The sequence below is a fragment of the Echinops telfairi genome, unplaced genomic scaffold (genome assembly GCF_000313985.2).
Source record: "Echinops telfairi isolate 266 unplaced genomic scaffold, ASM31398v2 ScPeMD7_9;HRSCAF=40, whole genome shotgun sequence".
NCBI lineage: Eukaryota > Metazoa > Chordata > Mammalia > Afrosoricida > Tenrecidae > Echinops > Echinops telfairi.
In genome coordinates, this window is record NW_022103906.1 from 21195610 (window position 1) to 21220724 (window position 25115).

A 25115-nucleotide genomic window follows, 5' to 3' on the forward strand; every position below is an offset into this window, starting at 1 on the left:
AAGTACAAATGCCAAATTACTTTCTGGACATCATAATTCATAGTATAATTTATGCTTCATACAGATCTCAGTTTTTAGCATCTGAAAGTGATTTTCTTCACTATAACCACAATGGGTGGTTTAAGAGGTGAATAGAAAATTTCAAAGGGAAACTTAGCAGACAAAGTAAAATATTGTAATGAAATGTGCAGAAACCCAGAGTTAAAAAAGCAAAATGGAATAATACGCTCAGCATATCTTAAACTGAATGAACTCAAGAACAAATCCAAGCCCTGAATTGTAATATTGAAAGATTCTCTGGGCAAAATATTGAATGAAGTAAGAAGCTTCAACAGAAGATAGAAGGAATACAGAGGCACTGCAACAAGAAGTTAACAGGCCATCATTTCAGGAGGTAGCATGTGAGCAAGAACCAGCAGAACTGAAGGAAGAAGTCCAAGCTACCCTGGAAGCATTTGGAATATCAACTGAAATTCAACAAGCTGATGAACAATGCCAAATCTAGGGCAAGATATTTGGGAGACAGCTACTTTGTCAACTGACTGGAAAAGATCCATATTTTTACCCATTCCAAAAATGGTGAAAAGAATGGGAATAAAACAATATCATTAATAGAACATTCAAGTAAAATTTTGCTGAAGATTATCCAACAACAGTTGCAGCAGTACATTGACAGGGAGCTGCCAGAGATTCAGGCTGGATTCAAAAGACAGCATAGAACAAGGGACATGATTGCTGACATCAGGTGAATCTTGGCTGAAAGCAGAGTGAACCAGAAAGATGTTAACTTGTGTTTCATTGATTATGCAAATGAATTCCACTGTGTGCACAATAACAAGCTATGGAGAGCCTTGAGAAGATGAGAATTCCAGAACACTTCATTGTGCTCATGTGGAACCTGTACATGGATCAAGAGACATTGACGCAAACACAACAAGGGAATGCTTCATGGTTTAAAATTAGGAACGATGTGTGTCAGGGCCATATCCTCTCACCATATGTGTTCAATCTGTATGCTGAGAAAATCACCAGAGCAGCAAGATGACATGAAGGAGAAAGTGACATCAACATCAAAAGGCTTATTAACAGCCTGAAATATGCAGATGACAAAACCTTGCTTGCTGAAAGTTGTATGGATTACAACTCAATGTTAAGAAAACAAAAAATCCTCACAATGGGACTAATAAGAAACATAACGATAAATGGACAAAAGATTGATGTTGTCAAAGATTTAATCTTAGTTGGATCCACAATCAATACTCATGGAAGTAGCAGTCAAAAGGTCAAAGGATACATTCTATTAGGTAAATCTGCTGAACAAGATCTTTGCAAAGTTTTGGAAACATGGATGTTATTTTAAGGACTAAAATGTGCCATGCTATTTTCAATGACCTTATATGTATGCTAAAGTTGGATTTTGAAAAAGGAAGACCAAAAGGAACAAAATCAATGCATTTGAATTATGCTGTCGGCAAAGAATATTGAAGGTAACACGAGCTCCCAAAAGAACAGACAGGTCCCTATTAGAAGAGGTGCAGCCAGAAAGCTCCTTAGAGACAAGGATGCTGAGACAGTTGCACACACTGGACATGTTGTAAGGAAAGACCACTCTCTGCTGATGAACATCATTCTTGGTAGAGTGGAGCGGCAGCGAAAATGAGAAAGGCCTTCAATGAGATAGACTGATTCTGTGGTTGTAACAATGGGCTCAAACAGAATAACAATTGTGAGGGCAGTGCAGGACTGGGCTGCTTTGTTCTGCTGTAGACAGGGTCACTATGAGCAGAAACCAACTCCATGACACCTAACAACTACAACAATAACAACAGCATTAAGCTATGTTTAAGCTGATAACTAAAGCATTGCCTACGAACCAACCAGCCATTTTGGGGGTAGAAATACAGAACAGTCTCCTTCAATAAAACTTTAGTCTCGCAAAACCTATGGAGCAGTGAAACTCTGTTCTATGGAAACTCTATGAGTCAGAGTTACTTTGATGGCAATGGGTGTAGTTTTTCGTTAAGAAATGTACAGCATGATTCTACTGAACATGTGGGGTAAGCATGAGTTGGAATTACCTTGAATGTCTGGTTGGTTGGCTGGCTGATTACTAAGTAATATGTGATTTGTTTTCAGATGGGTTAATTGCACAAACTTTACAAACAAACATTTCAAAATTACAAGAAGCATTCAATTTTCTACTGTGATTGATACTGTTTTATAGTTTATTTTCTTAGCAATATCCTCATTATCTTGAAACAACTATTTTGTAAAATCCTTGGTAGTACCTCAGGACTTCCACAATCACAGTCCTCTCCTATTTCTACCATCTGGTTCCCACAAATTGGAGTCGAGATGATATCTGTAGGCAATGGCACATTAGAGAGGCAATTTGATAATTTAGCTTCAAAGAATTTGTCGTAGCTGACTCGGCTACAGGAACTGAAGTCTGTGGGTATATAGAAGCTGTGAAGATTTAAAAAGAGAGAGGGATACAGTGATTCTTACAAAGTATGAAGCAATAGCATCACATTGCATGTAATTTTACCTACGATTGGCCAAAAGGATCAAACCCAATCCATTGACCAGTTGCTACTCCGGCTAGACACATACATTGCCAATTTAGTGAAAAACATGGTTCACAGTGTAGCACATAGGAAGCTGGGTTTATTGTTGTTTGTGCTTTTAATCTGCCTGACTCAATGATCGCATTATCTTATTCAGTTTATTTGAGTTATGAAATTCTAAAAATAGTAAAATTATATTTATTTTCTTGTCTAAAAACTAACTTTTCTTCAGAACAATTCTATTGACAGAATCTCTTTATTGCACAAATGGAGATGAGATTTTACAATGTTGTACTATCTGGGAAAACTATGTAAGTGATAATCGGCATAGAGACATGTCCCATTTTATGAAGGGGAATGAAATAGCAACCCTGATTTGAGGGAAGCTGGAGAAGCTGGGTAGGAAAGAGAAATTCATAAATAAAAGAAGGTGTGTGAGATTCTTAAAGATAAAATTCCTTAGCAATTTGGCATAAGATATGGCAAAACGTAAGCTTTTATTTATAGACTTTTCGTTCTTTTATAAGAGGATTCTCTTTCAATGATATTTATATAATATTAATTGAGGTTTAATACATATATCGTTTCAATCACATCTAGCAGAACTGTGTAATTGCTACCACAATCAGTTTCCAAGCATTCTTTTCCCTCCTAACCTCCTTGACATTGTCTCCCTTTTAGCCCCCCCCACCCCATTCCATTAAATCCTTATTCTACTTGTTGTCTCTATAGATGTTTCAATCCTTAGTTTCATATACTGAAAAACAGAAAACCATATAACACAAGTTCAGGAGGGTGACCTCCAATGACTTAACACCTCTGAGATATACCCTTAATTGTAGAACCCTTTCTATTCCACATTACACTATGAGTTCATTGAAAACTTGATAAATACCAATGATCTTCTGAAACCAGGTCTTGTGTACTGCGGTAGTTACATAATTTTATGTCAACTAGAACATATATAAAAGTGTAGGAGTAGCATCCAAGCTGTCAATTAGGTCACAGCCTGATGATGCCTCCTTGTGGGTGTGGCCTTCTCATAAGGAGGGCCTGAGGAACATCCTCCTCTCTGCCTTGACCTTCCTGCTTGCTGACCCCAGGAGCTGCCTGAGCCCTGCCATGTTTCCACTAATTTCAGATCCACACGATTTTTCACACATTGGCTTGTGATCTTCCTGCATTCTACATTATTGCATGTGACTGCTCGAGTCTGAAGAGGGCCTTATGGCCTCGTATCTGACTTATGGACTTGAGCTGAACTGGACTGGGGTGTTTTCTTGATATATAATTACTTCTTGAGATAAAGCTCTTTTTTACACACAGGAGTGTCACTGATTTTGTTTCTCTAGTCAACCCAGCTTAACACAGGTAGTCAGTGTTTTTAAAATGCCAACCTGTTGTAAAAGATGATATAAGAAGTAATATAACTCAGACAGAATTAAAACCAGAATAAACAGCATGTTTACAGAAAGTCTCACCTTAATGCTTTGTCCATCACACATATTGTAGAAGGGCACTTGCAAACATAGGAGTCATGAAACATTCCAAAGTTATGGCCCATTTCATGGGCCATTGTCCCTGCAACGCGAAGAAGGTTGTCACTGTGGTCCTAAGGATGAGAGTGGGCAAAGAGATTATCTGCTTTGAAAACTCAGGTTCTAACTGTTTTCGACCATTAAATTAGACTGATTAACATTAATCTTCCAACTCAAACTACCACCTACTGTTTGTGTCTCTCTCGTTCTTCCTCTCACACATAAGCATCCCCGTCCATCACTGGTCCTGAATACTCATCGCAGCATGTATGTAACCTGCTTTCTCTCTAATGAGTGCATCTCTATAATAAGGGCATTTATTATGAATTCTTCCTTATTAAGCTCATACTTCAGCAATGATAAGGAAGACAACTTATTTTTAACTCATCTGTCTCCTTGGTTTGGATTTTAATACCTCTTAATTAATTGTACATTTTTATGTGTTTGGCTGATAAAGGTCTAAAATTAATTGTTATTCTAAAATGTTAACACATTTGCTATGTTTCTGCATTCTATTACTGTCAAGAATACATTTATTCCTCACTCTTAGACTATCTTGCTAATCAACATTTTGCATTTATAGTAGTAAAACATCCATGCAACTATTTTGTGCATTCATGATGTAAGTTTTGTCTGTCTGTAAGGAATGTTGAAGCAAAAGTATCATTGGCTGTAGTGGTTAATGTTATGGGTCAAATTGGCTGAGCCATGAATCTGAGTGTTTTGAGAGTGATATAATTATGTATGTAATTTGGAAATTATGTAATAATGTTGTCATCTTCCATTTTTTATCTGATGTAGTAGTCCTCAATTTTCACATAGTACTACATTTCACATAACAACCTGATCTTTCAAACCCAGTCATAGCAATAAGTGAGGTGTGGACGTAGTAATCATCCCATTTTAGACTTGCCCTAAAACATGAAGCTTGGTCAACAGACCATGCCATCACCAGACTTTTCAGATTAGAGGTGCTTTGATGGCAACTAAATGGCTGTCAGCTCCAGATTATGCAAGAACAGTATCATGCACTGCTAGAGATCTCATTCTCAAATTGTTGTGGTTGAGGGTTTGGGTCCCTCTGTGACTTGCTGCTAGTACCCAGACTCCCTAACATCAAAGACTGAAGACACCAAATGAAATGGATACAGATAATCCTAGGACCCAGAATTTTAGAAAAAAGGCAAAATAAAGTTGGTAAAATACCAATTAGAGGAAATAATGCATTAAAACAATTAACAAGGAGGTGTATGGAGTAGTGAGGAGTCCTGGAGTGCCGTGGTTATGTGCTGGGCTGCTAACTGCAAAGTCAGCAGTTTGAAAGCACAAACAACTCCACCAGAGAAAGACGGGGCTTTCTACTCCCAGAAAGAGTTAGTCTTAGAAACCCATAGCGACAGTTCTACCCCGTCCTATCGGGTCAGTAGGAATTGGAAATGACTTGATGGCCATGAGAAATATTGAGTGATAAATTGCCAACTGGCTTAGTAGGGCATGATCATTTAAAATTATTGCAAGCGTCATTTTGATGAGGGCAAAGATCAGATAACCTGCTCCACTTGTTCTGGGCTTTACCAGCCTTGACGTTTGGAGATTTATTGCCAGAGAGACACCACTCTCATCCCACACAGCTTCTCAGTGACCTGAACCACAAGCACCCACACCACTGCCCAGCTTGTGGCCAGCAACTCCCCCAAATGTCCGTGCTGTGCTTCTCTTGTTCCCCTTGGCTCACTAGTATTATCTGCCTCTGCTCTCTGCTTTCCTTTCTTATAAAATCATCGTTCAACCCCCTGACTACCTTTTCCTTCAGTAGTACCTAACCCCACTCCTCTATGGTTGGTGATAGGTACTCCCATGGAACGAGTATGGCAATCCCACTACACATGTATTTGGCAACTAATTTTTCTATCAGTGTTTTGTCACCATTAAAATTCTTTTTCTTATTTTTTCTTTTTAGTTCTTCACTCTTCTCAATATTTCCCCCTCTTGTTTCTTCTCTCTCTCTCTCTCTTTTAGACGAGAAGAAGAAGGAGGAGGAGGAGGAGAAGAACGTGATTAGTAGAACCCAAGAGATTTATACTTCTAGATACCCTGTAATCCTGGAATTAACCCCATTCCATGGATCCTTGCTGTGAAATATAATTACTTGGTATGTCTCTTCTATACAGTCTTTGTAACTCCCACCAAATGACTAGTAGGAGATTGAAAATAATGTGTAAAAGACTCTAACTCGGTGATTGGTCTGTATTGAAATCGTGCTGGGTATAACATGAGCCATTTCAGAAGCAGGAAGAGAGAATTCAAAGAGCTGAGAGCCGAGAGAAGATCATACCTGGGTTCTCTGCCCAGAGAGTCAGTGGCACATACAGCAACCCATATAGTAGCAGGTTTCCTGGCCCACAGAACAGGTAATGTGGAGCCCCTTTGGCAGGAGGCTGGCTTTCAGAGAGGAATGCGAGCACTAAAGGCGCCTTTGTAACACTTACCTGAGCAGGACAGAAAACAAGGGGGTTTGTAGTTGAGAAACTGAGGATCAGAGGAAGATGTGCCTGCTACATGCCTGAGAAGAGGTACTGTGAACACAAAATAACTGTATCTTTAATGTTTCTAATGCTTTTCCTGACTTGTAACCTGCTCACTCCCCTACCTAATAAAATCCATAATCATGAGCATCATCCATGAGTTCTGTGGGGCCAGTGCCACAGATTATCAAACACATGGAAGTAGAGTGCTATAGGAGGGACAGTTAGTATCAAAACAGGCAAAGAAGGCTACAGGGCGGAGGCGCATCTGAGTTCTTTCTCACTTAGGAACTGTCCTCAGGTTGGCGTGGGGTCCAATCTTCCTTCCCCTTTTTGTAGCCAGAGAAGGTCAGACATGGCTCCCTGGCCATTTCTAAAGCCAAACAATAACCAGGCCTACAAGAGGACTGATCACACAGGGATTCCTTCGGCAGCCTTTGCTCAGGGATAAAGTTCAGACAGCAAAAGGAGATTGGAAAGAAGGATGACTGAACCTGGTAAACACAGGAAATGAGAAGCATGTTGTTATGCAATCAATGTCATGAGAGGGGAGGCTGGATAAAGGATTGAATGGAAAACATTTTGCTTGGTAAACGCTCACCAAAATCACAATAGCAAGACAAAAAGAGAATGGGAGTGTTGCTGGCGGTGATAAACTAGTGATAAAACCACCCTCAGCAACCATGCTCCCTGCCAGAGTGCCAAATAGGAGGATTCATGGTGTGTAGGTGGGGAAGGACAAAGAAAACACCTGTGTGTAGTGGGGAGTTAAAGGCAGTGCTTCATCCTATTGAGATAAGCCATCCAAACCCTGCTAGAAAGCAATGTGGAGTTTTCCAGAGCAGAGAAACTCAAGGCACAAGTATATGATTAATGGAAATGTATTTAAATGGAGACTTTTTAAATTATAGTTTCTTCAAGGTTAGGATAGCTTTCATTAAGCAAAATTTTTTTTTTATAACTTCAATGGTTTCTTTCTCTGAAATGGCTCCATTCTTTCCTCTAACTCCTACTCATTCTTTATCTCAATATTAATGAATCCTTTTCTGTTCACATTAATCTTAATTAACAATTCTCTCTTTTGGACTGCCATTGCAATGTGCAATTCCACAGTGTAGCACTTAGCTATAGGCCACCATACATTAACTATTGCTTTATGCATGTTAATTTCTCTTCCAATTTTATGAAAAGCACTCTCACCTAGAAAATATGCTTTCTAAACTTATTCTGTTCATTTCATGAAGCCTATCACAAATCCAAATTAATAATCAATAAAATATACTGTCTCCATTTTTACTGTGATTGTGGAAAGCTAGAAAGATAATTATTCTTAACAACAAGGACAAAAGCAGGCAGACAAACAACTTTCCTTGAGTAATTTTGAAAGATATCTAACAGCCTGGTATCTAAGGACAGATATACTCTTAGAAGGAAAGATGTGACATGATCATTAGTTTATCTATGGTGAAAATAATTTGCAGCATGGCTCTAGCTAAGAATATAGAAACTATCGTGGACTACCAGAACCAATTAATCTGTCTTTGATGAAGTACAGACAAATTGCTACTTAGAAGGAAGGGTGGCAAGACTTCCTTTCATGTACTTTGGGTGTGTTATCAAGAAAGACCAGTCCCTGGAGAAGGACCTCATGTCGGTAGAATAGAAGAGTGGAGAAAGGGAAGCCCACCCTTGAGGAGATGGATTAACACAGTAGGTGAACCACTGGGCTCCCAGAGAACAAGACTTGTGAAGATGACACAGCAATAGGAAGTGTTCCATTGTGTTTTACATAAGGTTGCTAGGCAACAAGGTGGCAAAATATGAAAGGAGATAGACCAGGAATTCAACAAGTAGGTAAGAATTATCCAGCTTGAACTTTGAATGGCTTGCTTGAGACTAAATGTAAGCTGCCAGTAGCCTCAGAAATAAAGAAGATAAGTGTTGTGCACACGCTCATGGTTTCTTCTCCAGGCACCTCTGGTAGGTACACTAGACTCACCCAAAACCCATTGTCATCTAGCTGATTTTGACAGCAACCCAACCCAGAGTTTCTAAGGCTTTGTACAACTGGACAGGAACAGACTGGTCTGGTGGGTTTGAATTGCCAACCTTGAGACTAGCAGTCCAATGCTATACGGTAGTCCAGGGCCACCAGAAAGTGGGTCAGAAGAAACTTCACTTGGAGATGTGGAGCTGAAGAAGAAAGAAAGCAGCAATTGTGAAGAAAAATCATGAAGCCATGTCAAAACACTTAACCCTTAAGGAATAAATTCTTTCAGCCCCTGATGGAGACAGTGCCGGACTTCCCAGGGTACTGCTGAAGACCTGGGGGGAAGCGTGAAAACTCCACCACCACCTACCTTCTCCTCCCCAGAGCGAGTGAGGCAGACAACAATCTTGAGCCCAGCATGCATAGCAATTCCCAGTAGGGTCTCCCCAACTCTAGAAGAGGCACAAAACTCTGTCCCCAAAAAGATAATAAGGCCTAAGTGCACAAGACCTATCTAAGAGTAAAAGTGGACAAAGGAAAAAGAGAATACTCCTTCTGCCCTGAACCAGGATGCAGAACACTAGAAAGAACTGACAATCATAAAACCCTGGCCAATAGATAAATTCACAGCCTATCCTGGAGGTGGACCCATCAGAGGGCAAGAAAACCAAGCGTTAAAATAAAAGGGAAGGCAAACCATCAGTTACATGGAGAGCTGCTTGCCTAGGGCAGATGTCACCAGAGGTCAGTTAGGAGAATGCATTAGATGAATAAATAAAGAAGGTAAAGGCTCAGTGTGGTTGAGTAGAAGACAATCAAATATGTGCGGCTAAGAGATGAGCTGTACTCAATTGACGTGGCTCTTGTAGCTGTAATTCCCTGTGGGATGTATTCTTCTTCTAAACTCTGTGTCCGTGGCTGGAGCTCCATTTTGGAGGGCACTCTCTGTTGTAGGATTACGGGGGACTTTAAGTCCTGAGGTTAGGAGAAGGTGTGAACCAAATCAGACCCTTTGTTTCCTTGGAGACATCTTTAAGAGTGATTGAAGATGCCATCCTTCATTTCCTTGAGGGCCTGATCAGCAAAGAGACATAAACCCCCCTCTATCAAAGCCATTCCTCAGAATATGAAAGCTGCTTGGGAAGCAGAGAGAGCACAGGGCCATCAGAAAAGCGCATCCAAAGATCTCCCTCTAAAGTGGCAAAGGCCGATGCGATCAGATTCACCGGACAGAGACCGTGGCACTGAGTCTCAGAGGAGCAGGGCTGAGACTGTGGAATACTTTCTCTCCATCTGATCCGAGACTATGGGCCTGAGACAGAGTGATAAGAGGGTTGGCTGCCTGGCCCACTGAGACAGGAGGCTGAGAGGCTGAGCACTGAAGAGAAAATAGGTGCTAGTTGAGGACAGATGTAGACCCACAGCCATATCCAACTCCCAAATTGTGGGAAACTATTTACTTCCCTAAGAACCTCCTCTCATCACGAGTACTGTCTGTGAGTTCTGTGTGACCACAGGAATAAATGATTCCAGACGTAGAGTGCCTTGGGAGGAACGGTTAGCATCAGACTAGGTGAAGAGGGACAGAAGATGAAGGCATGTCTGCCTCACGGCAATTGGAAGTCGGAGGAGGTCGGACATGGCTGGCTACGTGCATTAGCCACAAGGGAAATTCCCTCCACTGACAGGTATGTCTCTACAGACCTCACCAAGCAAGAATGCTGAGAAATTCTCCCTGAAAGGGTAGGGCTGAGGGAGGGAACAGCAGAGGAAAGGCATCAAATAACTCCAGGGCCCTTATCTTTCCAGTAGAGCAAATGTAGGGTCAGGACTAGATGGCGATGAGTGAGTCAGTTGCTTCATGAAAGTCCTGGCCCTCAACGAAAACCTTACATTACTGAGGGATAGCCAATAGACCCTATCAGTCTTAGGACACTATCGAAAACCCAATACATCCATGAGAGAGGAACAAGAAACACAACACGAAGCACCTTCACACCATGCTTGGGCCTGATCATGATGACGTCCTTTTGATTGGTAGTGGAACAGGGACACTCCAAAGACAGCCTCGCACACACCTAGTGACGCAGATCATCCATAAGAAAGACTAGCTAGTATCCAGTAACAAGCTGCTCGCACTGAGAGAGCGCCAAGACAGAAAGCAACAAGCTCTCTCGGGTGGAAGTCAGAAGGAAGACTCAAAGCTGAGCACGGAACACTCCGTGAAAGCTTTGCAGCAAATGCATCTTCACCCTCATTGCAAAGTAATTCCAGGGTGAGTTAAAACTTGTGATATACTGAGTGTAATCCTAGCAATTGAAAAAAAAGGTCTATCCTACCTCCTCTGAAGTAGAGTGAATAAAATCTCATCCTCAAGTCCTATGATGAGGAAATAAAGGGGTGTTGTTTAGACATAATTTTTCACTCTACTGTCTTTCACAGATAAACCAACAGAAAAGAGTGAGATTTACAAAACAGAACACCCAGCGCTAATCAACAGGAGACTCACACCAATGCAGGTATTAGAACTCTCAGACCAGACCAAAGCAAACGCCTGCCATGGAGGGAGGCATTTCCAACTCAAAATGACTCTGAAGAACAGAGTAGAACCGCCCTAGAGGAGGTCCTGGGCTGCACCTTGGTAGAAGCAGACTGCCTTACCTTTCTCTTGTGAGGAGTTCCAATAGACAGTGCCTCATTACCGGCACAACACTCAATCCACGGCCCCCCCAGGGCCTCTTGAACTGTTCTCTCACTGCCACTGATTGGATGATGACTCACAGCAACCATATAGGACAGGGTAGACTGGCCACTGTGCGTTTCTGAGTCTGTAACTCAAATGCAGTAGAAAGCCCCATCTTTCTGCCATGGAGAGGCTGGTGTTTTCAAAAGACTGGCCCTGCAGTTAGCACCCTGTTACATAACCACTAAGCCACCAGGGCTGCTCCTTGAACTGTGAGACTTGGCACTTAAAACAACTACTATGCTATATTAAACATTTTAATGGAAAATATAGATAATATGCAAGAGCAGGGAAATTTCAGCATAAACCTGAGTCCTATAAAAGAGATGAATGAAATGGAAATTGTAGAAATGAAAAACACAGTGATGAAGATGAATAATATGTTCTACAGCTCAATGGCAGACCAAGCATAACTGAGAAATGGATCAGAGGACTTGATACATTAACAAAAAGGACTCAAATAGAAAACAATAGAAAAGAATGGAAAGTAATTTTAAGTAATTAAAATGACAGCACTAAGTTGTAAAAAGAGAAATGGCGTGAGGGAGACAACAGATTTCCTCTAACGTCAAAGGGGTGAAGCAAAAACAGCAGCAGCAGCAGCAGCAGCAGCAGCATCAACCATCCAAGATGGATTCCTAATAGGCTGACTTCGGACATGCTTCCACTTTCCCAATCCTGACACCCACTGTCCATTCCAGAACTCTCTCTACTTTTCAGCTGGATTTGATAATTCACTGCGATGGCAAGATGGAATCTTCCCAGACAATACTCACAAGTGTTGGGTTTATACAGGAAATTAACAAATTACAAATGCTCAGGAAACAATCACTCAGATAGGACAGCCTTTTCTCAGTGGTGCTTGCAGGCAGGCCTGTCTCCAGCATTGGGCCTTTCAGGGCCTCTGCTCTACTCATGTAATGCTACAGAGTTATTTTAGAGCTGCCAGAAAATACCCAAAGGGCAAGCCACTTCCCCTAAACTTCTGCCCCAAAGAACTCAGCTCTAGCTCCATGGGTCAGCAAACAAAACTCCCCGAATTAAGTGGCCAGAGGCACCCCTGCACAAGTCAGCCTCCTGCCCCAAACACTCAGCTTAGCTGGCTCTGTGGGCTGAGAAGTCCACTGCTTTGTCTCATGCTCTGGCTCTTGGTCCTGCTATTGCTCTTCCTCTGCCATCCTCTGATGTCAAAGCTGTCTCCTTAATCAAGGAGGTTCAAGATGAAGGGAGCTGGGGCTCCAAAGAACACCATCTGTTCCTATCTCTTGCTGGTAGTAGGCCTCTGACCCCCTTTTCCCGCTTCTGAGATGGCTCATTTTATATCCAGAGGGATAGCAATCACAATGAACCCTCTTAACAATCACTCATTGTTAAATCATATAACCCAATTGGTCTCCTCCTCTACTTTCTCTTTCTAGACCCCTCAGGTAAAGCTCACTTGGTGGGAGGAACAAAGACTATGATTAGAAGGGTCAGATAAAATTCACTGCACTGTAACCCCATATAAATGTTATCTATTAAAAAAACCCAGAGTAACTCCTAAAATAAAATAAACATAAATCAAAAAAATTAGTGGAGATTAAATTACATTATTAAATAATACTAGATCAGAACAAAAGAAGACAGAAATGTAAAACAAAGAATAAATGTAACTTACATAAAACAATTAGGAAAATGGAAGTTTTTGCTCCAACAATATCAATAATTTATAAAATGGTCTAAATACAATGTGTAAAACGCTTGGATTAGATAAAGAAGCAAACAGATATCCAAGCATATACTTTCTTCCAGAATTCTTTAACTGTAGAACACATACATATGTTAAAAATGAGAGTAAGGAAAAATTTCATAATGGAAATATTAACTAAAACTATTGAAGATTCAGTAACAGAGCATTTGTAACATAGTTTTAAGTAGAACAGAAGTCAAATCAAAAGGAAAAGTGGAAAATATTTTTAACTTAGTGAAAATAAAAACCCATATATACAATATCTTGCATGTATGTAGAACTGTGCATAGTAGACAATTTATGTCATTATTGCTTATAGCCAAAAAGAAGAAATCCTTCAAATCAATTATCTGAAGTTTTACCTTAAGAAACTAGAAACAGAAGAATAAATTAAATTCAAAGCCAAAGGAAGGACATATGAAAGGCAAGAACACAAATCAATGGAATTGATAATATGAAAACCATAGAGAGGATCGATAAAGTCAAAATACTGCTCTTAGGAAAGATTGATAAAATTGACAAAACAGAGCCAGAATGAGCAAAAACACAAGCACATGAATTACTGATATCATAAATGAGAGAACACTACTATAATTTATGCACATATTAAAGGATGACAAAGAAATTTTATCAAAGCTATGCCACTTTAAGTTAAATAAGCAAATTTAATGAAAGTCACAAGCTACCACAGATTATTCAAGGGATTCTGATCATTGAAATAGCCCTACATCTGCCATATTAAAACAAAAAAAATTTAATTTGTAGCTAAAATCTTTTCTACAAAGAAAACATCATACTCAATGGTTTTACTAATTGCAACACATATTTTAGGAATATTCTAGAAAATGGAAGACTTGGGAACACATTTTGATTCGTTTTTGTGTGTACCGTTTACACTGATTTAAAAAAAAGCGTCAAGGATATACTACAGGAAAGGATCATTTTTAATTTATGTTGTTCAGAATATAGATGCCAAAATCTTCAATATAAATTAAAAATCAAATCAAATATATATAGAAAATAAAATAGATTACTTGGTTTTATTGTGGAAACGTATGGTTGATTTAGCATTTGGAATTCAGTGAAAGCCATTTACTATGTCAAACAGAGTAAAGTAGAAGAAATATATTGTTGGTCTAATTTTATTTAGAAAAAAGAATTTTTCCCAATTTAATTTTTATTCCTGACAACAAAAGAAAATCTTAAGAAACTAGGAAGAGAAGAAACCTTTGTCAATCTGATTAAAAAGAGCATGACATTAATTACTATATGTACATCAACTTGAATAAATCTTTAATTATTATGCTAATTTTGAAAACAGATTCAGTCATATGATTGCATTTATGTTACAGTGTTTATAACAAAAACTTCAGTGACAGCAAGCACACCTATGGTTCCTAGGTGAGGAGGATGGAGGAAAGAGTTGACTCCACAATGTCACAAGGAAAGCTTTAGGGTGATAAAAGTATTTTATGACTGGAAAAGTATTTTAAGACTGGATTGTAGACGGTAGTTGTAAGTTCTTCTAAAGACTCATAACACTCTACATGAAAAAGATTACTTTTTCTATATATAAATTATATTTTAATAATCCTGACTTTTAAAAATACTCATATATAAAGGCCTTTAATATTTCAAGCAGGTTTCTCATATATTAATCTATCATTTTTGTGTTCATGATAGAATTATTGTATCTTCCTTAATCCTACACTGAAAAAGATGCTAAGTATTCCTATTTATCTTGATTAGAGTTCTCCAGTCTCATTAAGAATTGTTAACATGTTGCCTTAAATTCACTAAATTTGCAAACTGATCTCAGCCCTCTCACCACACACTAGTGCCCTGAGCTGGAGAAGCCATGTGGAGACCCTTGCCAGTGCTGAGATGCTTAAACCATCATTGGATCCACAAGACTTCCCACCCTCTGGCCTGTGATCTTCCTGCATTCAGCATCATTTCATGTGCTTCATGAGTCTGAAGACGACTTTATAGATTGGTATTAGACATATGGGATAATATTGGACTTATGGACTTGCTCTGGACTGGGCTGGGACATTTTCTAAATATTCAATTGCTCTTGTATATAAAGCTCTTTCTTATATACATATGAGTGTTTCCATGAATTTGTTTCTTTAGTCTATCCAGACTAACACACCTTTCATATCTCAAATGAATTCTTCTAGCTATTTTATCACAATTACCCTAAGAGTTTGAACTTTAATATAGATACCATACAGTCAGTTCCCCAAGCATATGGAGATGAGGTAATGGAGTCTTGGGTTATTTGTTTATATACCCTTGATACAGCATCCAAAATGATGATTTGCTAGTCCTACCAGGGTCCCGTTATAAGAGGCACCTTACTCCTCATTCAAGACTCCCCACATGTCAGGCGTTCTTCCCCTCCAAGATGTCCTACAGCCTCATGAGCCACATTAGCCCTTCAGAGACCAGGTAAGAACACACCATTCCTGTCATCTCTTCATCAACCCCTCGACGCCTCAAACCTGCCCCAGCTTTTTATTCATTCTTTTTGCTTTTCCAAACTCTTTGTACATTTATAGACTAGTACGGTAGTTCTTAAATACAGGATAGCAAATTTTCATTTCTAAAATTGGGTGTCTATAAATTCTATATTATGATCACAATCATAGAAGACTCCTATTTTAAAGAAAATAATTAACTAAAGAACCAACGTGTCATATATTACAAACCTGAACAATGCCAACAGAATGATAAGGGGAGCACATGGTTGACATGAAAGCAAGGCCCACGGTTGTTCCAGAAAGGTCTGTGGCCCTGCAATGAAAACACATAGTCAGCACAGCAATTCATTGCCACAGCTGATATTTTCTATTGACAATTCTTCCAGGACTCTGAATGGTTAGCAGAGAAATCACAGTGTGTACCTGTACTCTTAGTTTTTTTCCATTTTTAAATATGCATGAGGCATTTTTTTTCTATAGAATGGAGAAATCCAAGTACCTGGGTGTGGTTACTTTTAATGTTGTATATTTCTCGCTACATATTATCGTTTTCATTGTTAAATTCATCCATTATCAAGGGAAAATGTTATTTCCCCCTGAGTTATGGTCAATTAATGTGGCCCTTCTAGCCATGGTTCATGATAGGATACATTATTTCAGAACTTTATATGCCTGTGGCCACAGTGCTGTCTCAGAGGGCATTCCCTGCCATGCTGATGAACAGGAGACCGGACTTGGGTGGAGGGTGTGGGCTGTACCACATCCTTTGTTTCCGTGAGGGTAACTTTAAGATCCCGTTTTAGTAATGGGAGTGAGCCAGGCCATACTTTGCTTCCTAGGATACACACTGGGGACCCCATCCAGTTCTTCTCAGAGTGCCTCCTCTGGAAAGGCAGGCCTCTATTTTCCCGACTTGCTGAGCCAGAGGCAAGAAGACTCGCTATGGCTTTTGGACATTTTGGGCTTCTGGCTCCGGATCCTTCGTTTGACTTGCCTCCTCTGGGTGACCATCAGATTTTTGACTGAAAAGCACCCACTACCATGTGAGGTATTTCCTCAAAGCTTTGTGCGTTTCTGTGTGACATTGCAGTGAGTCAGAGCAGGCAGGGAAGTGAGGGAATATGCTCAAGGGAGAAGTGGAATCAAATGGAGCAGAATAGCATCTTGTAAGAGTTGGACATTTGGGGGTACCTTCAATCTCCAGTTCCTTGGAACTAGTGTGGTAGTAATTCTTCCAAGAGAAGTTATTCTAGTCCCAACAAATTATTTTCTCTATCCTATTTGTGTATTGATATTGTCATGCATGCATTGCTTTCATTTATATATTTAGCTTATATATTTATATTCATTTACTTTATTGTAATTCTTGCTTCAGTGAGTTTTAGGATTTAGACCCATCATGAAAATATTTGTGTCATTAAAGATTTACAATACTAAAATATTTATCCCACTAAAAGGATATTTGAACTATTTGCATTTGTTTACATAGATGATATTTCTATATCTTTTGTAATTTTAATTTGTTTTATTTTGTTTTCCTATAACTTGTGAGGGTTCAAAGTTTTGTTTGTTTGTTTTTTTCATGTATTTTTGTTTCTTGTTCTTTTATAGGATGCCGACCCTTGTTGGCCTCTAAAAATGTATAATATATGCATCAATTTTTAAAGTCCTTTATTAAAATTCATTTACATTAAAGATCAAACCTATATATTCTCAGTTACTAATATCAAGAATTGAGAGTAATTATGAACATGTAAAACAGGAAGTTATAGAATATCATCCCGTTTTCCTTTCATACTTAAAAATATATATTTTAATTACGCATATTTTCAAGTATGATATTATTTTGATTCTTTTTGACATTGTTATGTAAACTTACTTATACTACATTCTACAAATTTGTGATTTCAATTGTTACTATTAGATAATTTGTGAAAGTGAAGGCAATCCTCTGTACAGAAATTTCCTATTTTAATGGCTCTTAGTAGATATTTGGATTTTAATATTCTTACCTTAGAGGTTTCTTTTGTTTATTTTTGTAGTTAACAGCAATACCCTCGATTCACAAACAGAAGGACACATGCTTCTTTCTACGTATTATATCTTTTAAGAGCTTTTTATCCTGGTTTTTTTTTCTTTTTTGCCATCATCATGAATATTTTATCCTTTTTTTGTATATTGGACTGCCATAATCTTCCTTTACTTCTGTCATCCATTATATGATTTTTCTTTCTACCCTGTTACTACTCTACCAAATTGCAGCACACAACGACTTTAACACAATCCCTGTAGCCAGTCTAGGAAGCATTCAAATCTCATATTACTTACTGACTATGAGGTCTAGGAAAATCACTGAAAGTGAACTCTTTCAGATCATGTGCCTTTGAGTCTAGAATTCAACTTTCCAAATTTAGCAATGTAGAAGCTCCTCTCCAAGATAACGTCTAATGAGCCTGCCTTGCAGTATTGACACTCAGTAATGCCTTCTCATTGAGTCTGGCTCAGCCCTATTACTTACTTTGACTAACAGACTCTGCTACAAGCATGGCTTCTAAGCTTATGGCATAGAACATTTGAAGCTTTTTCCCAATCTTCTTGGAATATTATTTTGGGGAAAGCTAGCTGCCCTGTAATAAATCCGATCTTATTGAGATTACTATGTTAGAGGAAGTCCAAATTAGATGGGTGAAATTCTGTACAGTGAGAGAAAGATTATCATCCACCCTAAAGGGTTCCATGGATGCCAGCCTGGAACCCCTGAGACATGGAAGAGTAGAAGACTTATTTTAAACAAACAATTTTTGTGCTGAGACATGTCAGCAGTATTAGATAATCAGTGCAGTAATTATGATGGGATGCAATTTACTTATTTCCCGTGACACCCACTGGTATCTTAAGAACAGCTTTCTAGTATCCTGAAATGATTCTTTCTGCTTCCTTTTATCTGATTGCAACTGCAAAGTATGCAGCAAAATTTGGCTGCTCAGCAGTCTTGTCATTCATAGCCACTATTTCTCTTGATTTTTTTTATAGTCACTTCAATGTGAGTGTAGATGTCTTGGTTTCTTACCTCTGTATCAGAAATGCATGGTGGTATTTAAAAACAGAAAGGTATATTCCATAAAGCAGGAGTCTAGAACTCTATATCCATAGTTTGGGTCTAAGAAGAAGGTCCTTTTGTTCTATTTCAGCTTGCAGTTGGCAATCCTTGGGGTTCCTACACTTGTAGGTTTATCAGACAGCACCGGTCTTCCTCTGTGTCAGTGTGTCTCTACCTGACCTGCTCTTTTTATAGCTCAGAGTTGATTAGATTTAGGAAGCACTCTACACCAATATGGCCTCATTAACAAGACAAAAAACCCATTTTTAAACAGGGAACATCCACAGGTATAGGGGTTAGGACTTCAACATATCTGCAGGTATAAACTCAAACCAAACTCACTGTCATTGAACTAATGCCGACTCAAAGTAGCCCCTGTGAGTTTGGAGACTTTAACTATTATGAGAGTAGAAAGCCCAGTCTGTCTCCCATGGAGCTGCTGGTAGTTTCAAACTGCCAATCACGGGAATCAATGCCCAATGCCTAACCCCTACACCACTAAAGGGTTAGGATCCCAACATATATTGTGAGTAACATAAAACCAGCTTTCAAGAACTTTGTGGGGAAATTCTAACATATATACTTTCCCCCATTTTCAACAAACTTCTTTGAAACCTCCTTGAATTTTAATCCATAATAGTGGAGTTGAAGGATCAGAAGATACTCTTCCCTACTTTTTTCCTAACCTACAAGTTTCTCTTGACTAGATCTCAAGCCTAGGAGTTCTATGTAAATGTTGATTGCCATGCTACTATCTAAACATGTCTTTATTTTCTACATATGCAGTTAAAGCACACAAGATTTTTTATAAAGCATTGATAAATTACTGGCATCTTTTACATCGTAAATCTGAATTAAGAGTAAGAGTAAGAGTAAGATTGAGGCAGAGTCAAGATGGAGGCAGAGTCAAGTAGAATCACCTGCCTGGTGTTACTGCTGGTTATCCAGAAAATTAAGAGGTAAGGAGGTCAATAGGGAGACTGGGTGCTAAAATTAGATTCAGTGTACTAGGGTCTGATTCAGACCATCCCCTGTAATTTTCACCCATGAAGTGACTTGAGAATTCACAGAAATGCTCTAAGTTCACTATGTCTACCGGTGGGCACCGCGGAGTTAGTTAGTTTATTGTGCCAACCTGGCCAATAAACACAAGTGGAGTTAATTGAAGGGCAGAGGGATAAATGGCTCAGTGAGCCTCGCCTTTCAGTTCTCTGGTCTCTTGCTTTGTGATGGTCGCACCAGGGTGCAGCTGCCTTAGCAGTTTCCTGTTTCAGTTGGCAAGGCTGACTTCCTGCAAGACATCCCCAAGGAGAAGCCTCATGGACCTACCGTGTGGAGACCCCTGCCAGCACTGAGATGCTTATACATTCACTAACTCAGCTTTCCTCCTGCAGTCAGCATCATTGCATGTGTTTTGTGAGATGGAGGAGAACATTGTGGATGAGTGTCAGACATATGGGTTAATGGGTTGATGTTGGACTTGTGGGCTTGAGCAGCACTGGGTTGGATGTTTTCTTGGTGCACACTTAAACTTTATATAAAACTCTCTCTTACACATCAGTTTCTGTGGATTTGTTTCTCTAAAGTATCCAGACTAACACAACCAATAACCCCTCGCTAGGTCCAGGAGGATAGCATCCACCATTCCTTCCTGCATCCAAGATATGAAACTTGCAGTGAGCAATAATTTCCCCCTGGGTTTCTTTCTAAAAGTGGACATAATCTTAGGCTTGTCGAGAGCATCCAAGAACTAACCACAAGACCTCACGCCAGAGTTTCTCTCTGCTATCCAAACTGCTCCTACAGTCCAGGACCAGAGTGATTACATCAACCAACCCCTTTCTCCTTCTCCACATCTCCACACTTGCCAGTATGGGGAAAGATAGATAATTAGATCATAATTTGCAGCAATTGAATAACCACTGGGATATTTACCTGTGACGGAACACAGTTCCCCAGATCACAACTGGCAGTGCCATGCATGATAGAGACAGGAGTGCAAGCAAGAATAATTCAGTTCCAGTCAGCCCCAAACTGGTCCCTGTTCCCTGGGGCACAGCCCCAATAGCAGGAATAACATTTTCTGAAAGCTAAAAGAAAAAACTGCCAAATTGAGAATATCCACCCTGCCAAAGCTAACTATTAATGTATATGGTCAGGTAAGAAAGTCTTCCAGACAAGGAAACACTCATAAAAGTATGCCATATGACACCCAACCCTGAGGAAAGCCCTTGCCAGCTCACTATGCTCAGAAGACCAACATTACCCAAGCCTAAGCAGGAGATCATCATATAGTTCAACTCCACCCTGAGGTCAACGTGCTGAAAATAATTATCAATATATCATTGCGTTAGGCAGAAAAGAGGGCAAGAATGAAGCTCCCCACACATACATAGCACACTGATATGAAGAGAGGAAATTAGGAAGTTTCTAGGAACTAAAGAGAATGAAAATACAACATACCAAACCTATGGGATATGGCAAAAATAATTAGAGGAAGTCTGATAGCAATTAATGCATATATGAAAAAGGAAGAGAGACTTATAACGGATACACTATCACAAAACCTACAGCAATTAGAACAGAGTAAGCAGAACAACCCCTTCAATAGCAAAAGAAAAGAAATAATGAAAATCAGGGTAGAGTTAACTGAGTGGGAAGACAAGAGGACAATGCAATGAATCAATGTAGGAAAACGCTGCTTCTTTGAAAGGATCAGTAGAATCGACAGACTGCTGGCAAGCCTTACCAAGGAAAGGAAGGTGCAAATATCAATAGACAAGATGAGGGATGAACCCGGGAAAATCACCATGGACCCCATCGACATTAACAGGATAATCACAAAGTACTCTGAAAGTCTGTATTTTAATGAATTCAACAACATGGAAGACATGGTCACATACTTGGTAAAACACTCCCTCCCTAGATTATCCCAGATAGAGGTCAAGAACCTCAACAGAACAATAGCAAAAGAAGAAATAGATATGGTTATCAAGAAGCTGAATGAAAGAAGCTTTCAGTCAGCTTCCCCGGGGAATTGTACCAACCATTCAGGGAAGAGAAAAAGACGGCAAGCTCCCAAACTCATGCTACGAAGCCAGTATAACTTTGATATCCAAAGGGGGCAAGGGTCCCACAGGAATAGAGACCTACAGATTGATATCTCTAATGAACATAGAAGCAAAAATTCTTAAGAAAATATTGGTCAATAGAATACTAAAGTATATAAAACATGTCATCCATCATGATCGGGGGGATCATTCAAGGATATATGGATGGTTCCACATCCGAAAATCCATAAACATTATTTGTCACAAGGATAAGGAAAATTATAAGAATCACATGATAATATTGATAGATGCAAAAAAAAAAGCATTTGACAACACCCATTCCTATTAATGCAATAAAAAAGATAGGAATTGAAGGAAAATACCTCAAGTTAATACAAGCTATCTAAGAAAAGCCAGCAGTCAACATCATAGTTAATGGAGAAAAGACAAAAGCAATCCCACTGGAAAAGAGGACCAGACAAGAATGCCCTTTGTCTCCACGTTTATTAAAGCATCATATTAAAGGTCCTAGGCATAAAGACCTGCATAGGGTTTAAGGCAGCAGAACAACATAAGGCAGTTGAAGGACATTAAAGGTATCTGGCTGGGAGAGGAGGAGGTAAAACTATTGCCCTTTGCAGATAACATGATTCCATACATTGAAAATCCCCAAAGTTCCACAATAGGAGTACTGGCAGTGATAGAGGAACATGGAAGTGAGGTAGGATACAAGATCAATAAACAGAAGTCTATTGGTTTGCTATATACATCGGACAAGACCACAGAAGAGGAGATCACAATAACAAATTGTAATATCTAGGGATATATTTAACAACAACAATAAAAAAAGACTATACAAGGAAAACTATATGACCCTACTATAGGAAACCCAAAGCAACCTCACTGTTGGAAGAATATCCCATGCTAGTGGGTTAGAAGGCTGAATATAGTAAAGATGCTAATCTTACCCTAGGCATTATATAAATTTAAGCCTATCCCACTTCAAATTCTAACAACCTTCCTCAAAGAACTGGAAAACCTGACCACCAATTTCATTTGGACAGGGAAGAAGGCCAGAATTAGCAGCCAAGTCCTCAAGAAGGACAATGTCCAGGGCTCACCTTACCTGACTTTAACACCTATTACACAGCCAAAGCGGTCACAACCCCGTGGTGCTGGAATAATGACAGATACTCAGACAAATGGAAAAGAACAGAAAACCTAGAACTAAAACCATCAGCATATAGACATCTATTCTTCAACAAGGGCCCCAAAAGCATCAAATGGGAGGGAGATGCCCCCTTAAAAAGTAAATGCAAACAATGGATATCCACCTGTAAAAAAGTAAAATTAAATCCTTACCTCACCCTATGCTCAAGAACAAACTTAAGGTGTATCACAGACCTCGAAGAAAAACCCTATATTATCAGGACATCAACGTAGGAGTCAGGACAAACCCAAGAACGTTGGCTCAGGAAATGCATAGGATAACTGCAATCGGGAAGGATCCACACGCAGGTGAAGCTGAACTTGACCAATCGGGTATGCTTAGGATAAAACACCTGTGTGCATAAACAGACTTCATCAAGAGTAACAAGGGAACCCACAAACTGGGAGTGGGATTTTTAGCAATGACACAACAGACCCTGCGCTTATTATTAAAATCTCCATACCCTCCTGTCCTGCAAAAAGAAGAAAACCGTTACCCCCTATGGAGGTGGGCAAAAGACCTGAAAAGGAGTTTCACTAAGGAGGAGACCTGAGTGGTCAATAAACATGAGAAAACGCTCCCAATTATTAGCCATCAGAGAAATTCTAATTAAAACAACCACGAGATCCCACCTAACACCCTTGTGGATAGCCCAAATCAGAAAATCAGAGAGCAACAAATGTTGGAGGGAAGTAGTGAGATAGGCACTCTCCTCCACTGCTGGTGGTTGTGTATATACGCACAGCTGCTGTGGAAAGCAATCTGGTGATATTTAAAGCTAATGGAAATTGAGCTACCTTATGATCCAGCTATCCCTCTACTGGGAATATACCAGAAGAGGTAAGAAATTGACCACCACCAGTCATCTGTGCTCCAATGTTTATTGCAGAAAATTCACAATAACAAAGAATTGAAAACAACCTAAATTTCCATCGATAGACGAGTGGATTAGAAAAGCCTGGCACATCAAACCCAACCCAGGGATACGTATGGCAGCCAACTAAAAAGGAGGGAGGAAAAAGAGAGGAGAGAGAGAGAGAGGTGGCAGGGGAACAGGCCACTAACCCACACAAGGGGTGGGTGTTTTTTATATATCCTCAGGAGAGGAAGAGAGGGACAAGACTTCAACCTGGTGCACCAAGATGTGAATGCAACATACAGGCATGAAACAGGGAGCCAATAGAGAGGTCTGTGGGGCCGGCCCCCAATCCTAACTATGTGGGCACCCCACCCCAGAGGAATTCACTTTAGGAGAGAACACTGAAGCAGTTCAGGAAGAGGGGGTGCGTCTGATCAGGAGCAAATGGAGAAGAAAGGAGAGAGGAACACATCCCGGCCCACCAACCCCTGAGAACAATATTTCAGCTCAGAGTACCCAATGCACAGAGAGGATCACAAGGCTGGCCTCGCCACAAGACATGATGATGTTCCTCATTGACACATAGCACTGAGGCGGACAGCACTGGGGACATGGTACAGGAGATGTGCCTGATCTGACCCCACTGCACTGGGATGAAACACTAAGGGCAGTGGGGCAGCAAGGGGAGCAAAGCAATGAAGTTCCCGAAGAATTCCAAAGGTGGACTTTGGGCCAGGGAATGGCACCCCAGTGGACTTGAATGGAAACACGCATAAAGGTCAATAGACAAACCAGGAATTGTTTGAGGGCTTTAATTATTTTGCTGTGGGTTTTTAATTTTTCTATTTATTTTTTTGTTTTGTTATATTAGCTTTTTTCTTTTTTGTTATGATTTGCTTTGCTTTGTTTTGTGCATATTATTATCTATGCATATCTATCTGGACAAGATAGGCAGGATGAACAATCTTGAGGAGAGAACAATGGGTCTGCTGGTTCTGGGATAGGGGGAGGTGGGGAAAGGGGGGGTGTCCCAAAAAACCCAGGGACAAGGAAAGACCAAGTGATCTAAAATTGATGGCAAGGAGGACATAGGATGCTTAGAGGGACTTTATCAGGGGTAATGTATCCAAGAAGAATTATGAAAACCTGAATGAAGGGCAACATGAGTGAGACAGGAGGAAAGCAAAAAGAAATAGAGGAAAAAACGGGAGGCAAAGGACATTTACAGAAGTCTAAATACAGGCATGTATATATGTAAATGCATTTATATATCATGATAGGAGAGTAGATCTAGGTACATATATTTATTTATGAAGTA

General features: G+C 39.7%; 1 protein-coding gene across 1 annotated transcript in view; it reads right to left on the bottom strand.

Annotated features, from left to right (window-relative positions):
• ADAM28 (ADAM metallopeptidase domain 28) overlaps positions 1–25115 on the bottom strand; it is a 97931-nt gene that overhangs the window by 38681 nt on the left and 34135 nt on the right. Inside the window, exons 10-12 of the mRNA XM_004707700.1 lie at positions 15807–15891; positions 4049–4179; positions 2289–2466 (exon numbers count right to left, since the gene is read on the bottom strand). Of these exons, the coding sequence (XP_004707757.1) occupies positions 2289–2466; positions 4049–4179; positions 15807–15891 (394 nt within the window). The remainder of the gene's footprint in view (positions 1–2288; positions 2467–4048; positions 4180–15806; positions 15892–25115) is intronic.